We start from the raw sequence: 15964 nt of genomic DNA, 5'->3' as shown, positions 1-15964 counted from the left end.
TCCACCCACCCCTACTGAAACATACACACTCTCTCACACACCCTTACTGAAACATATACACTCTCTCACACACATCCACCCAACCTTACTGAAACATACACACTCTCTCACACACCCTTACTGAAACATATACACTCTCTCACACACATCCACCCAACCTTACTGAAACATACACACTCTCTCACACACCCTTACTGAAACATACACACTCTCTCACACACCCTTACTGAAACATACACACTCTCTCACACACATCCACCCACCCTTACTGAAACATACACACTCTCTCACACACATCCACCCACCCCTACTGAAACATACACACTCTCTCACACACCCTTACTGAAACATATACACTCTCTCACACACATCCACCCACCCTTACTGAAACATACACACTCTCTCACACACCCTTACTGAAACATATACACTCTCTCACACACATCCACCCACCCTTACTGAAACATACACACTCTCTCACACACATCCACCCAACCTTACTGAAACATACACACTCTCTCACACACATCCACCCACCCCTACTGAAACATGCACACTTTGTCTTCCATTGTCATGTCAGGATCTTCTAGATGTTATTATATGTCTGTGTGTTGGTTGTTTTCTTATGTCTTAATGTTGCCTACTTGTTCTCCTGTGCCATAGTTTGCCGTACACAGTTAAGAGACGACGGTATAATGACTCATTCTCAATAGTGAGAGAGTCAAACTATGATTCTCCATAGAGAGTGAAACCTCCGTAGTAGCATTTGGCTCGGTTCCTCTGTGGCACAACATGAAAGAGCTGAGAGGGCTCATTAGCCTATTTAGGGACATGGATGTTACTTAGTGATCTACCATTGCTTAAGCGTTAACCGCTATATGAGCTTGTAGCATTCTAGGCACGATTACATTATCTACACGTCTAAGATGGTACATACAGTACATGCTGAGAGAGTGATTGACAGATGACGCAGGGGGTCTTGGGAACGAGAAAGGACCATAACACCCCTCTGTGACATCACGGTATGAACCAAGGATGTCATGTGACTTCTGCGATGCCCAACTGACAGAATTTAGCAAGCTCCTCTTAAACGACATGTCACGTTTGCCAAATTCCTCAGTCTGTGTATGTGCATGTGTGTGAATGAACTACTCTATGCAAGAGAGTGGGAGATCAGACAGACAGACAGGAGAGAATCGGCTCATAAAAGCTATAGTATTCTCCTAATGTCTAGCTAGTCTCTCTCCTGGAAGTCAATGAGCAGCCTGTATTATCATCATCCCCACACTAACTGACTGACACAGAAACAGACATGGTCAGAAAATAACCAGCGCAAACGCACGTCGGCTAGCTGGCGAACTCACAACAACACAGAAGCCTTATAGTACGAGAGAAACTGCAAACGATTTTTGTTTGAGAAAAAAATAAAAATAAAAGTACATCCATAGATAGAGAAAATGCTAAAATGGCACACTGCAATACTTCTGCTGTACTATCCTACTGTATATAACAAAAAAATAAGTATTTACAAAAAACAATACCCACTATAACTTGGTTGGCTTTTCATCTTTTCTTTTTTCAGCATTTGAAATCGAGCAAAAGCCTGATTTATGAGGGAGGAGTGGGTGACATTTTGGTCATTTTTTTTGCAATCCCCCCATTTGCTAATGCTGTTGGTGTGGGGTGCCGGTGGGTCCTCCTCCTCACTCTGGGGAGGTCTTCTGACGCTGGGGGTGCTGTAGAAGTGGGGTTGTCAGGGGAGTCCCTTGGGAGGGGGCGGAGGAGTACAGGGTACAGGAGGGTGGCTGTAGGGGGGTACGATGGTTTGTGGCGCCCCTCGCCTGCTCACGCTGTCAGCTCTTCCCTCAGCTCTTTGTTCCTGCGCACCACCTGGGCATGCCTCTCCTGAGGACAACACAGAGAGAGATGCTGCCATGTTGGACACCTCTCAATACTGACCCGGCCCTGAGACTCTCTGGTTCAAGTCTGTCAATTTACACTTCCCTTTCAGCTGACATATTCAACTACAATGGCCAGTTTTTCATCCGTGAATGATGCTCGAAGCACCTACCGAAAAATATCAACCTCTTGTCCACTCCCCTGGTCTTGCTGTCTCCACCTACCATCTTTCCCACCAAACTCTATTCTCACCTTCTCCTGCAGGCGCTCCATGATGGAGGCCAGGTAGGCCTGGCGGTTCTCCTTGATCTGCTCCATCTTCATGGTCAGCTTCTCCTCTGCCATCTTGCTGAAGTTGCTGTTCTCCTCCATGGCCTTCATCACCACGTCTCTCTCGTGCTCCCGCTTTTCTGCCAGGGCCCTGAGAACCTGGGCCTCCTGGGACTGAAGCGGTGATAGAATAGAATAGAGTAGAATATAATCGGGAAAAAAAGTAGAATAGAACAGAATAGAGTAGAATGCAGGATAATCCAAGATACAAGGTGGGAACAATACAAGATACAAGGGTAATAATTTGTTTTAGTGTCATTCCTTTGCCTGATGAATATGATCGTTGCTTAGTAAGTAAGTAAGTATAACAGTCAAAGTCTAAGCCAAGCCAACGTATAGGCTAAGAAGGATAGGACAAAGTGTCATATGCTAGCATGATTCAGTGTGATACAGTGACGGAATTAAGTTGTCCGCTTATGCTAACGGACTCACTCTCCTCCGGTCCTCAGCGGCCTCCAGCTTCTTCTGGATGTCCTCCAGAGAGACATCCTTCTTAGGGGGCGAGGTGACACAGTGGGCTGCGTCTGACACCGGAGAGGGGGGCTTCAGGATCACCTCGAAGGCCTGGCCAGAGGCGCGCTTGTTGATGGGCTTCACCTCCATGCCTGCTACTAGAAGAAGAGGATGGACAGAGGAAAACCACAGAGGGAAACTCTAAATCCTGCCTTTGTAGTGATAATATTACCGCAAATCAAACTTTCACTTTTGTTTTTAATTGCCTCTTGGTTGGCTTTGCTGTAAGTTGAATTATTATATATTTTTTTAAAGTCAGGTGATATTTCTGTTTACCTTGGAACTCTCCTACCAGGTTCTTGCGTGTCTCTGGGTACAGGCAGGAGCAGAGGAGAGACAGGACAGACATCTCCTTCATCTTCTCTTTGTACGCTGTGGAGAACACACGCACGCACGCAGATTATCCTATTTTCTCCTCCTCATAAATTATCATATCACATTGCATCGCCATCTTTAGATGTTTAGGAAAATAAATATTCAGCAAATCGTTAAAAATAAAAGAACGCATGATCATCAAAGGCGGTCTAGTCTGGTGAGAAGAATGAGCTTGAGGTTTCTAAGCCCCATTTCATTGGGCTTTGTTTGTGTAGACTGTGAAGGGAAGTGGGATGTGTGTGTGTGTGTGTGTGTCTCCTCCTATGTTCTGATCGCCACAGCGGTCGACCTGCTCCCCACAGGATTCATTCTCCACAGCGGTCGACCACCTCCCCACAGGATTCATTCTCCACAGCGGTCGACCACCTCCCCACAGGATTCATTCTCCACAGTGGTCGACCACCTCCCCACAGGATTCATTCTCCACAGCGGTCGACCTGCTCCCCACAGGATTCATTCTCCACAGCGGTCGACCACCTCCCCACAGGATTCATTCTCCACAGCGGTCGACCTGCTCCCCACAGGATTCATTCTCCACAGCGGTCGACCACCTCCCCACAGGATTCATTCTCCACAGCGGTCGACCTGCTCCCCACAGGATTCATTCTCCACAGCGGTCGACCACCTCCCCACAGGATTCATTCTCCACAGCGGTCGACCACCTCCCCACAGGATTCATTCTCCACAGCGGTCGACCACCTCGACCACCTCGACCACCTCCCCACAGGATTCATTCTCTACAGTGGTTGACTACCTCCCCACAGGATTCATTCTCCAAATTGGTCGACCACCTCCCCACAGGATTCATTCTCCACAGTGGTCGACTACCTCCCCACAGGATTCATTCTCCACAGTGGTCGACTACCTCCCCACAGGATTCATTCTCCACAGTGGTCGACTACCTCCCCACAGGATTCATTCTCCACAGTGGTCGACTACCTCCCCACAGGATTCATTCTCTACAGTGGTCGACCACCTCCCCACAGGATTCATTCTCCACAGTGGTCGACCACCTCCCCACAGGATTCATTCTCCACAGTGGTTGACTACCTCCCCACAGGATTCATTCTCTACAGTGGTCGACCACCTCCCCACAGGATTCATTCCCCACAGTGGTCGACCACCTCCCCACAGGATTCATTCTCCACAGTGGTCGACTACCTCCCCACAGGATTCATTCCCCACAGTGGTCGACCACCTCCCCACAGGATTCATTCCCCACAGTGGTCGACTACCTCCCCACAGGATTCATTCTCCACAGTGGTCGACTACCTCCCCACAGGATTCATTCTCCACAGTGGTCGACTACCTCCCCACAGGATTCATTCTCTACAGTGGTCGACCACCTCCCCACAGGATTCATTCTCTACAGTGGTCGACCACCTCCCCACAGGATTCATTCTCCACAGTGGTCGACCACCTCCCCACAGGATTCATTCATCATCAGCTATGCATTTAATTTTAGCCTATTATTATTTATTCACTTAGCTAGCAGAGTCTGTTGCTAACACTGGTAACATCCAACAGCCATTTAACAGTAGGGATAGCACCAGCAGGCATACTGATTATGGCTGATGTTGCTGAACGCTACTAGCCTGTTCCGGAATCCAAATTGAATTGTTCTGCCATCATTACTTTTTTTTAAATATTTTATTTTTGCATTTTCCAATTAAGAACATTCAAAACAAAAGTGAGAAGATATTAGACAACATTAGGACTAAGTGACAGTAACAGACAAGTGTAACAAAAAAATTAATAATAATAATTATATATACAAACATACAATAAATAAGTCATAATAAAGAGTAAAATAAAAAATAATAATAATGAGACATTGGATCATATGGTCACCTGCCGTAAGCTACATATTATACATTACGTGTGAAACATTATATAAGGATTATATAGAGATTCAACCAATGTGCTGTGAGAGGAGATTCTCCATATAGTCAATAAAAGGTTGACAAATTCTGTAAAATGTCTTTAACTTATTCCTCAAGCAGTAAGTGATTTTCTCCAAAGGGATACAACTATTAACTTCCGATAGCCACATTGCAACTGGCAGGGAGGAATCCCATTTCCATTTCAAGGCAATACATTTCTTGGCAATCGCTAGCAATATATCTGTTAGCTTTATAGTACTGTTTTTCCTAAGATTGGTGTTAGTAAAGTTGCCCAGTAGACAGACCTCCGGGTCTAAAGGGAATGCAACCCCGTGAATTGAGGATATGGTATCACAGACCCCCTGCCAGAAACCGTGTAGTTTTCAACACTGCCAAGTGGAATGGAGGAATGTTCCTTCATCTGAGCCACATCTCAAACATAGAGAGGAGATATCAGGGTTGAACTTGTGCAGTCTAGATGGTGATATAGAGCTGATGGAGGAAATTAAACTGGATCAGTCTGTATCTGGAGTTCAATGTGGATGTAACATCATCCCTGCATAGGTCACTCCATAGACCCTCATCAAGATCAATACCCAGATCTTTTCCCCATCTAAGTCGGGGTTTATCTAGCCCAGGCAGTGTTAGTCCTGACATAAGAGCATCGTATACACGGGAAATGGTCTTGAACAGTGGTTGGTCTGCGTGGCAGAGTTGTTCAATAGGTGACATCTTAGGTAGGTTCCATTGTCCCTTGAGAGTCACCCTAATAAAGTTTCGTAGTTGTAGGTAGATAAAGAAGTCCCTGTTAGACAAGTGGTATTTCTGTTTCAGCTGATCAAAAGACATAAGAACTCCCTCCTCATAACAATGTTCCAGAAGAGTGATCCCCTTATCAGAACATGGTCTTAAGTTACTATTCTGGAAAAACATAGGGGTCAATCTATTGTTCCATAGAGGGGTTTTAGGGGAAAGGAATCCCCCTCGTCCGAACAGCTCATACAGTTTGCACCATGCCAGGACAGAATGTATGATTAAAGGGTTGTCTGTGATGGTTCTTATAGATTTTCTGTCCCATTTGTAAAACAATTCTGCCCCAGTGTCATCATTTACCTCAAGCTTTTCAATGTTCAACCATGAGAGAGAGGGACCATTGTCAAACCTCTGAGCCAGAAACCTAGACTGTGCAGTCCAATAGTACATTCTAAAATTGGGGAGGTTTAAGCCCCCTTGACCGTAATCAAGGGTCAGTTTATCCAGGCCATCCCTAGGGGTTTTGCCGTGCCAGATAAACCGTCTGGTCAGCTTGTCGAGAGAGGAAAAGAATGCTGTGGGAACAGGGATAGGGAGAGATTGAAACAGATATAGAGATCTGGGCAGGACATTCATTTTAATTATATTAATTCTACCCAGTAGAGTGAGAGGTAAGTCCATCCATTTACATAGGTCACCCTCCAACTTTTGCAACAAACTTGCCAGATTGAGTTTATAGAGGTTGTTCAGATTACCATCCACCATTATGCCCAAATATGTGAAGCCCATAGGCGACCATCTCAAAGGAAACTTGTGCTTGATGGTGTGATGGTCAAAGACAGACAACGGTAAATTGACCTTATATCCAGAGAAAGAACTATAACACTGTAATAGGTTCTGTAACTGAGTGAGAGAGGGAATGTTCTGGGTTCGTTAGAAATAAGATAAGGTCATCCGCAAAGAGGGATAACTTATGGGTATGGGGGCCCACCTTAAAGCCATGTATGTCTAATAGCCTCAGCCAACGGTTCGATGGCGAGGGCAAAGAGGTGGGGGCTAATTGGGCAACCTTGTCTGTTCCCCCTATAGAGAGAGGAAGAGGAGGAAGTAATCCCATTGGTAGCAATCCTAGCTTTAGGAGATTTGTAGAGTGATTTTATCAAGTTTACAAACACGTTACCTAAACCAAACTTTTCCAAGACGCGAAAGAGGTATGGCCATTCAACCCTATCAAAGGCCTTTTCTGCGTCGAGGGAGACTGCGACACTAGGTATTTTTTTTTTTTTTAGCAAGGTGAATTATATCAAAGAACCTTCTAAAATTATTGGAGGACAATCTATTAATTATGAAGCCAGTCTGATCTGGGTTGACCAACAGGGGAAGACATGACTCCAGTCTCTTAGATAGCATCTTGGTGACCAGTTTACAATCGGCGTTAAGGAGAGAGATTGGTCTATAGGAGGCGGACTTTAGCGGTTTTTCCCTTTCTTGTGGATTACAGTAATCACTGCTTGAGAGAAAGACTCTGGAAAGCAGTTGTCTTCCCCGGCTTTTTGAAGTACCTCCATAAGGTAGGGGACCAACAGTGCCATCATGACTATTAAGTGAATCAATAGTGATTCCAGGTTAGAATGTTACAGAGCTGTACTGGCACCCAAAGTGGGATGTGAACCTACTGTAGCATCCCATCAGGGAGCCGGCAGAAAGAAGACATCTACTCCATCATATTGTACTGCCACAGACAGTCTGGCTATGTCCTCTACCTCTCCTGGCTGCTGTTTATAGTGTACAGTACAGTGTCTGAAGGCACAGTGTACCGTCTGGGCACCTCGACGTGCCAAGTAGAACCCAGTTTATATGATCACACGCTGTGGGCTGCAGGGCTGAAATGTGCTACACTGATGTCCCTGGCTGGGAGTCAACACTGAGAAAAGTAAAGCTCTAAGATTTACAGTTCGACATGGAGGAGAGAAGTGTAGCTAGTGCCCATGGAGGAGAGAAGTGTAGCTAGTGCCCATGGAGGAGAGAAGTGTAGCTAGTGCCCATGGAGGAGAGAAGTGTAGCTAGTGCCCATGGAGGAGAGAAGTGTAGCTAGTGCCCATGGAGGAGAGAAGTGTAGCTAGTGCCCATGGAGGAGAGAAGTGTAGCTAGTGCCCATGGAGGAGAGAAGTGTAGCTAGTGCCCATGGACGTTCTGCTGTTACACACCGGGCAAAACCATCTCCCTGTCTTTCTGTCTGTTCGAATGAAGTGTATTCTAGCACCTACAGCAGTGGTGCTGCACCACCAGACTACCCCTCTCCTCTCCCTGTCTCTACCCCTCTCCCTGTCTTTCTGTCTGTTCGAATGAAGTGTATTCTAGCACCTACAGCAGTGGTGCTGCACCACCAGACTACCCCTCTCCTCTCCCTGTCTCTACCCCTCTCCCTGTCTTTCTGTCTGTTCGAATGAAGTGTATTCTAGCACCTACAGCAGTGGTGCTGCACCACCAGACTACCCCTCTCCTCTCCCTGTCTCTACCCCTCTCCTCTCCCTGTCTCTTTCTGTCTGCCACAACAGCCAGCTCTCAGCCTAGCAGACGCCACGGTGCATCAGATGAACTCTCACATGTAGCGTTGTCTCTCTGACTCTCCGATGGGCTTGTTAACCCCTCCTAGAAGAGAGGGAAGAGAATGAGAGGAGAGAGCAGAGAGGAGGACTGGGTTAGCTCTCTATGATAGGCGTTTTAACAACTCCTTTCCAGAAGATGTGGAGGAGAAAAGGGGGACTGGGTTAACCCCTCCCATAGAGGAGAAAAGGGGGACTGGGTTAACCCCTCCCATAGAGGAGAAAAGGGGACTGGGTTAACCCCTCCCATAGAGGAGAAAAGGGGACTGGGTTAACTCCTCCCATAGAGGAGAAAAGGGGGACTGGGTTAACTCCTCCCATAGAGGAGAAAAGGGGGACTGGGTTAACCCCTCCCATAGAGGAGAAAAGGGGGACTGGGTTAACCCCTCCCATAGAGGAGAAAAGGGGACTGGGTTAACCCCTCCCATAGAGGAGAAAAGGGGGACTGGGTTAACTCCTCCCATAGAGGAGAAAAGGGGGACTGGGTTAACTCCTCCCATAGAGGAGAAAAGGGGGACTGGGTTAACCCCTCCCATAGAGGAGAAAAGGGGGACTGGGTTAACCCCTCCCATAGAGGAGAAAGGGGGGACTGGGTTAACTCCTCCCATAGAGGAGAAAAAGAAAGGGGAAAAGGGGGATGTGAAGAGGAGGAGGCTGATTTGGGCTGGCTAACTCCCACAGGTGATCGAGGGTCCTCAGGGAAGGCAAATGGAGGCTGCTGCGTTCAGTGGAGCGGTGGAGGGGATTTTAAGTTGTAATTAACGGACCAGACCATCTCTACTGGTGGGTGGTGGAAGTGTGTGTAGGCGTGTGAGTGTGTGTGTGTGTGTGCACATCTGTGCTTAAGTATGTGTGTCTGTGTGTGTGTGTGTGTGTGTGTGTGTGTGTGTGTGTGTGTGTGTGTGTGTGTGTGTGTGTGTGTGTGTGTGTGTGTGTGTGTGTGTGTGTGTGTGTGTGCATACAAGTGCATGCATGTGTGTGGTGTGAGTAGATTCACACACACACACACCACACTAACAGACCTGTGCGTGCCTGGGAACCACAGGCAGCAGCCATTTTCCCTTCAGGACAACTCAGCTTGTCAGTGATGTCAGTGATGTGAACAATTGGTGGTTCAGTGGAGCAGATCATGCAGGTTAAGTGCTTATTGAGCAGGTCAGACTGTGGCTGGTAGCTGTCAGCCTGTTCTCGCCCTGGCCAGCTGTGTGTTTTGGTATTTAGGGAATTGTTGTCAACAGATTTATACTGGAAAAGATATGTACATTAAATTAATTTGTTCAACGGTTTGACCCAATTCTAAACAACATGTTATTCTATTAGGGTGCACTAAAAACACACAATTCTACTGTGCGAAGAGAAATCATTTAGTCATCTTTTCAGCAAGTTTTACACTGAGCATCCTCTTCCATTCCCATAGAGATCTCCTCCTCACCACGGAAACAGAGGCAGTTAGCGTGCTTCCTGCTGTAATCCTTTAGCATGAGACCACAGATAATCAATAACCCCTCCGGTCCTATGCTGTTGTTCCCCATCCCTCCACCCCAACCCAAAACTGTCCTGTTGTCCCCTGTCCCTCCTCCCCAACTCAATACTGTCCTGTTGTTACCTATCACTCCACCCCAACTCAATACTGTCCTGTTGTCCCCCGTCCCTCCACCCCAATACTGTCCTGTTGTCTCCTGTCCCTCCACCCCAACTCAATACTGTCCTGTTGTTACCTATCACCCTCCACCCCAACTCAATACTGTCCTGTTGTCACCTGTCCCTCCACCCAAACCCAATACTGTCCTGTTGTCCCCTGTCCCTCCACCCCCCAACCCAATACTGTCCTGTTGTCCCCTGTCCCTCCACCCAAACCCAATACTGTCCTGTTGTCTCCTGTCCCTCCACCCCAACCCAATACTGTCCTGTTGTCCCCCATCCCTCCACCCCAACCGAATACTGTCCTGTTGTCACCTATCCCTCCACCCCAACCCAATACTGTCCTGTTGTCCCCTGTCCCTCCCTCCACCCCAACTCAATACTGTCCTGTTGTCCCCTGTCCCTCCACCCCAACTCAATACTGTCCTGTTGTTCCCGTCCTGCCAACCCAACCCAATACTGTCCTGTTGTTCCCGTCAATACTGGGGCCTTACAGGTTTCCAGAGCCCAATAAGCCCAAACAGCAGCCTGAGTGCACTGTGTGTGCGTGTGTATGTGTGTGTGTGTTTGTGTGTGTGTGTGCGTGTGTCTGTGTGTGTGTGTTTGTGTGTGTGCATGAGTGTGTGTGCATTTGCATGAGTGTGTGTGTGTGTGTGTGTGTGTGTGTGTGTGTGTGTGTGTGTGTGTGTGTGTGTGTGTGTGTGTGTGTGTGTGTGTGTGTGTGTGTGTGTGTGTGTGTGTGTGCGTGTGCGTGTGCGTGTGGTGGATAAAGCTCATCAGTTAGTTTACAACCCAGCCTTTACTCTACAATATAATCAGTAGTGTAATTACAGCATTCATGAGGGGTTAGAGTGAAAATGGGCTACTGAGTGGGACGGTAGGTGGAGAATATTACCAACAAGGGAGGTTTCAGACATTAGTATGCATTGTTGAACACTGAAATGCAGACAAGAGGCCTTACACGCCTAATCCCAAACGGTTTCTATGTTTCATACCACACCCAAAGACTAATGTTCCCTTTTGGTGTTATGTCATAGACCTGGACATATATTAAGGTATAATGACTAGTTTAACCAAGGTGCATTCATCAGGTTCCTAACGATAGCCTCTCCTCTCTGGCTGGGATATTGGATTTCATCTTTTGCTTCAGTCGTATACATTTTCTTCTCCAACTATCGATTGGTCTTGAGAAGTGATGAATACAGCTCTATGGCAACAACAGGCACAAGAATGAGTCTGGCAGAACTGGTTCAGGGATGCACTCAGTGACACTGCAGAGGCTGTGCATGACGAACTCTGGGTGGCGCCATTCTCCCAGAAAGCTTTGGCCCCTGAACACAAAGACTGGAGAGGAGAAATCTGGTGGCCACACCTAACTAATGGGCTTGCCTGAGAGATCAGACCGTAGGCTGTACCCTACACATACAACCTAATAATCAGGATCTGAGAAAATGTATTAAATCCCTATAATATATATTATAAATTAATGAGGATCTGTTATGTTAATGGATGTGTTATGTTAACAGATCTGAGTATCTGTATGTTAATGGATGTGTTATGTTAACAGATCTGAGGATCTGTATGTTAATGGAAGCATGTTTGACGTCAATAGACAAATCAGAAGCCAAGTGGGCCGAGAACATGCATTTTGGCTTGTGGTCAATAGGCCTGCAGCTATATGCAATTGGGAGAAGGCTGTGTATGCCACATCTCTCAAATATCCTGCCTGTCTGTCTGCCTTCCTGTCTGCCTGCATGTCTATCTGTCTTCCTGTCTGCCTGCATGTCTATCTGTCTTCCTGCATGTCTATCTGTCTTCCTGTCTGCCTGCATGTCTATCTGTCTTCCTGTCTACCTGCATGTCTATCTGTCTTCCTGCATGTCTATCTGTCTTCCTGTCTGTCTGTCTGTCTTCCTGTCTGCCTGTCTGTCTTCCTGTCTGTCTGTCTGTCTTCCTGCCTATCTGTCTTCCTGTCTGCCTGCATGTCAATCTGTCTTCCTGCCTATCTGTCTTCCTGTCAATCTGTCTTCCTGCCTGTCTGTCTTCCTGTCTGTCTGTATTCAAAGTCTGTCTGTCTTCCTGCCTGTCTGTTTGCTTGCCCCCTTGCAAAAAGTGCATTGATCTCAGACTGTACATATTCCCATATTAATGTCCATTTCTATTCCAGTCATTGTTATTTATTTGGTACACAACCAACCCACAGCTGATCCTGCCTGCCGACCTACCTGCCCTTGCACCCACTGACAACGTCTATGACGATGATGTACCCCGGGGTGTTTGGCCCACCCCACTCGCCCTGTGTAGGTCTACAACTCAATAATAAATAAAAACATAACAGCGACGCGGCCAGGCCGGGTCATGATGAACAAGCCCGCTGCTGATGCAGACAGACTTCAGGACCTGACACACTTCCATTTATTGCTGTCTGTCTGCCGGCGCATCACAGACATATTCATCCAGAATAAAAGTAAACGCTTGACCGTCACCATAGAGACGGGCCTCACTCAAAAGGGCCCTAAATGCGCACGAATGTGCTCCATTACGCATTACCGAATATTGGATAAGCTTTTACACTTTAAACTCGAACATGTCTTTAAGCATTTATTGTGACTGACGCAGCAATATAATAGATGCACATACTGTATATGCAAATCAGGCCCAGCCCATGCAATAAAAATGATATCAAAACCAGGCATGAAATTGCTGGAATATGATGCCACATTTCAACTTCCATCCATTAATTTTCATTGCAATTCGTAATTCTTCACCTGACAGCTTTAGCTTGGATATAAAGTGCACGAACAAAGATGAATTTATTCTCAACAATTCCTCTCATCATTCAAATGGATTGAGCATAACATTCTAATAAACGCTAGTCCAGTCTCTATAATAGGATTTGTAACGGGTTAGATTAATTTAGAACCTTGAAGAGCTGCTCTGCGCTCATGATGTGAGGGAGAGAGACCGGGATGTTGGGTGCGGTCGCTCTGTCTGCATTATGTTGCTGTATGAGCATGTGTCGGGGGCTAGAGCGGCAGGTGCGGCATCCAACATCCATCCATGGATTCCCTATCGCGTTCGAATAACCTATCGCTAATGTGCCATTGTATTTCTTCAATCTAGGCTATTTATTCGCTTTATGCACACTGTAACATTGGAGATTGAATCTATATATAATACAATATTATTGGGCTAGGCTATTTAATCATAAAGTGTAGCCCACAATCATCATCCAACCCTGTTGATATAGGAATAAAACAAAAACGAATGCATGCAGTTCAGGCTCAAGGAAGACAAAAGCAAGATGATTGCACCACTCACAAGTAGAAAACAAGAATATTGTTTGACATGCGACAGACTTTGACCGCTCCCCTGATTCAATGCTTGGCAGTCTTTTGTGCCAAGGTGTCGCCGCTGTTATCTCACACAGGCAGCATCCTCACACACAGTCAAGCAAAACCACCAAAACCACCACGGCTATCAACCCATCCCAAAAACACAGACAAATAACGGTAAACCGTTAGCTTACCAATTGCTGTTTTAGCCATGTCTGTCAGTTTGTGCGGCGTTGGTGGTGAAAGAAGTGGGCTAGGCTACTGGAGGGAGCCTGCGTCGCAGTTTCTGGTCGATGCGTGGAGAGAACAGGGAGCACTGCTGTAAGGCACTGAGTCAGCAAGAACACTGCGCGAGACAGCAAAGGGGGGTCGTGAATTACGAGCATCTACGTGCTCAAGCAGATTGGCTACGGTGGTCCCCTGACGCGCATCCCCAAAGCAAGAGACGGTCGCTTTTCCCTCTAATGTCCCTTTGTATTGGAGTGTTCAGTCACCCCTATTAAAGGAGACGAGGTGGCTGTTGCCCCTCTGTTGTTTTTAGGGTGACGCCCGCGAAAAAGGCTTGGCAGAGCTGAACCACTCCTAATGGCTCTTGTCCATGGTGCTGAAAAGGCATCAGGGAGACAGGCAGGCTAATAATAGGCTCAACTTAATGGAAATAAAAGTTGAAAGTAAATGAAACATCATTTGACCACAATATATAAGGCTTGTTACCACAAAGTAACAAATAGGACTGCAGTGAAATCTTAAAATTGATGTATCAATGCAGACAAATACCTTCTCTAGTCTATAGCATATTTCATTTGTATACAATTATTTATTTAAATGGTAAAGCACTAAATGGCCTTTTACTTAAAAGTAACACGTCTTATTCATACGTTTGCATGATAAAAGGCTGGCTGAAAATATAGCCTATCCAAAATTTAAACCTGAAATGGTATCTGCAAAAATCTTACTATGAATGCTCTCTCTACAATGTTCCTTCTCCAACCAGTAGATGGCAGTAGTTAGTTACATTACTAGTTCCCAGATCTTCTTTACTAGATTTTCAGCCATCGACCAGAGTGGGTTATTAGACAAATAAACCGTTATAATGAATGGGTACACTCTATTTCATGTGTGATCACATGGGATCACATTCATTTCACATAAGACATTAGTGTGACTTTTCCAAATATTAAAAAAGTATTTTATGAAAAAGTGTTGGTATTCCCATTAAAGAGGCTATGGCACTACTATCTCAAGTTAATAATCAACAAAATAACAAGAAAGACCCAGCCACATCACACCCAAGAGTGAACCAGTATCTGGGCAAAGGCTCATCATATTCTCCTTTGCCCAGATACTGGTTCAACCCAAGAGGTACTGATTAACCATAATGTGCCTCTTTAGGACTGTCTGAATGAGCATCACACACTCATTTAGGGGAACTGAAGTAGATGCACTTCACAGTTCACACACTCTGGTCTCATACCTCATCATCATCCAGTGAGATTGTGAACTAAACTTTTGAAATGGCAATTTTCAGGAGTGTTCACAGGCACACAGGTTTCCCCTTCTCACAGAAAAGGGAATCAATGAGCTAAGGTTCCCTTGTTAGATGGTTGAATATATTGAACACAAATATAAATGCAATACAACAATTTCGAAGATTTTACTGAGTTTTTTATTTGACCTTTATTTAACTAGGCAAGTCAATTAAGAACAAATTCTTATTTTCAATGACAGTCTAGGAACAGTGGGTTAACTGCCTGTTCAGGGGCAGAATGACAGATTTGTACCTTGTCAGCTCAGGGATATGAACTTGCAACCTTTAAGTTACTAGTCCAACGCTCTAACCACTAGGCTACCCTAAGGAAATCAGTCAATGTAAATGAATTCATTAGGCCCTAATGTATGGTTTTCACATGACTGGTAATACAGATATGCATCTGTTGGCCACAGGTACCTTAAAAAAAGGCGTGGATCCCAAAACCAGTCAGTATCTGATGTGGCCACCATTTGCCTCAAGCAGCACAACACATCTCATTCGCATAGAGTTGATCAGCATGTTGATTGTGGCCTGTGAAATGTTGTCTCACTTCTCTTCAATGGCTGTGAGAAGTTGCTGGATAATGGTGGGAACTAGAACATGCTGTTGCACATGTCGATCCAGAGCATCCCAAACATGCTCAACGAGTGACATGCCTGGTGAGTATGCAGGCCATGGAAGAACTGGGATATTTTCAGCTTCCAGGGATTGTGTACAAGTCCTTGCGACATGGGGCTGTGCATTATCATGCTGAAACATGAGGTGATGACGGCAGATGAATGGCACGACAATGGGCCTCAGAATCTCATCGATAAAATGCAATTGTGTTTGTTGTTCGTAGCTTATGCCTACCCATACCTTAACCACACCGCCACCATGGGGAATTCTGCTCGCGTTGACATCAGCAAACTGCTCGTCCACACAACGCCCTACACGTGTCTGTGGTTGTGAGGCCGGTTGGACGTACTGCCAAATTCTCTAAAATGATGTTAGAGGCGGCTTATGGTAGAGAAATTAACAAACAATTATCTGGCAACAGCTCTGATGGACATTGCTGCAGTCAGCATGAACATTTCATGCTCCCTCAAAACTTGAGCC

At 45.9% G+C, this 15964-nt stretch overlaps 1 protein-coding gene across 2 annotated transcripts; it reads right to left on the bottom strand.

Moving 5' to 3' along the window:
• Window positions 1-443: 443 nt before the first annotated feature.
• On the bottom strand, window positions 444-13884 carry LOC112229430 (stathmin-2). Of its 2 annotated transcripts, none has more exons than XM_024395253.2 (5): window positions 13530-13884; window positions 3019-3114; window positions 2662-2837; window positions 2152-2343; window positions 444-1905 (listed from the first exon to the last, which is right to left on the bottom strand). In XM_024395253.2, exons 1-5 carry the CDS (start codon window positions 13546-13548, stop codon window positions 1846-1848), a joined length of 543 nt encoding a protein of 180 aa, XP_024251021.1. In that variant the 5' UTR covers window positions 13549-13884; the 3' UTR covers window positions 444-1845. The 2 variants fall into 2 exon arrangements, with proteins under 2 accessions (XP_024251021.1, XP_024251020.1); XM_024395252.2 differs by having other exon boundaries at window positions 445-1905; window positions 2662-2840; window positions 13530-13880.
• Window positions 13885-15964: the final 2080 nt, after the last annotated feature.

Source organism: Oncorhynchus tshawytscha, linkage group LG31 (genome assembly GCF_018296145.1).
Source record: "Oncorhynchus tshawytscha isolate Ot180627B linkage group LG31, Otsh_v2.0, whole genome shotgun sequence".
Lineage (NCBI taxonomy): Eukaryota > Metazoa > Chordata > Actinopteri > Salmoniformes > Salmonidae > Oncorhynchus > Oncorhynchus tshawytscha.
The sequence above is the reverse complement of the archived record's forward strand: the minus strand, read 5'-3'. Positions and strand labels throughout refer to the sequence as shown.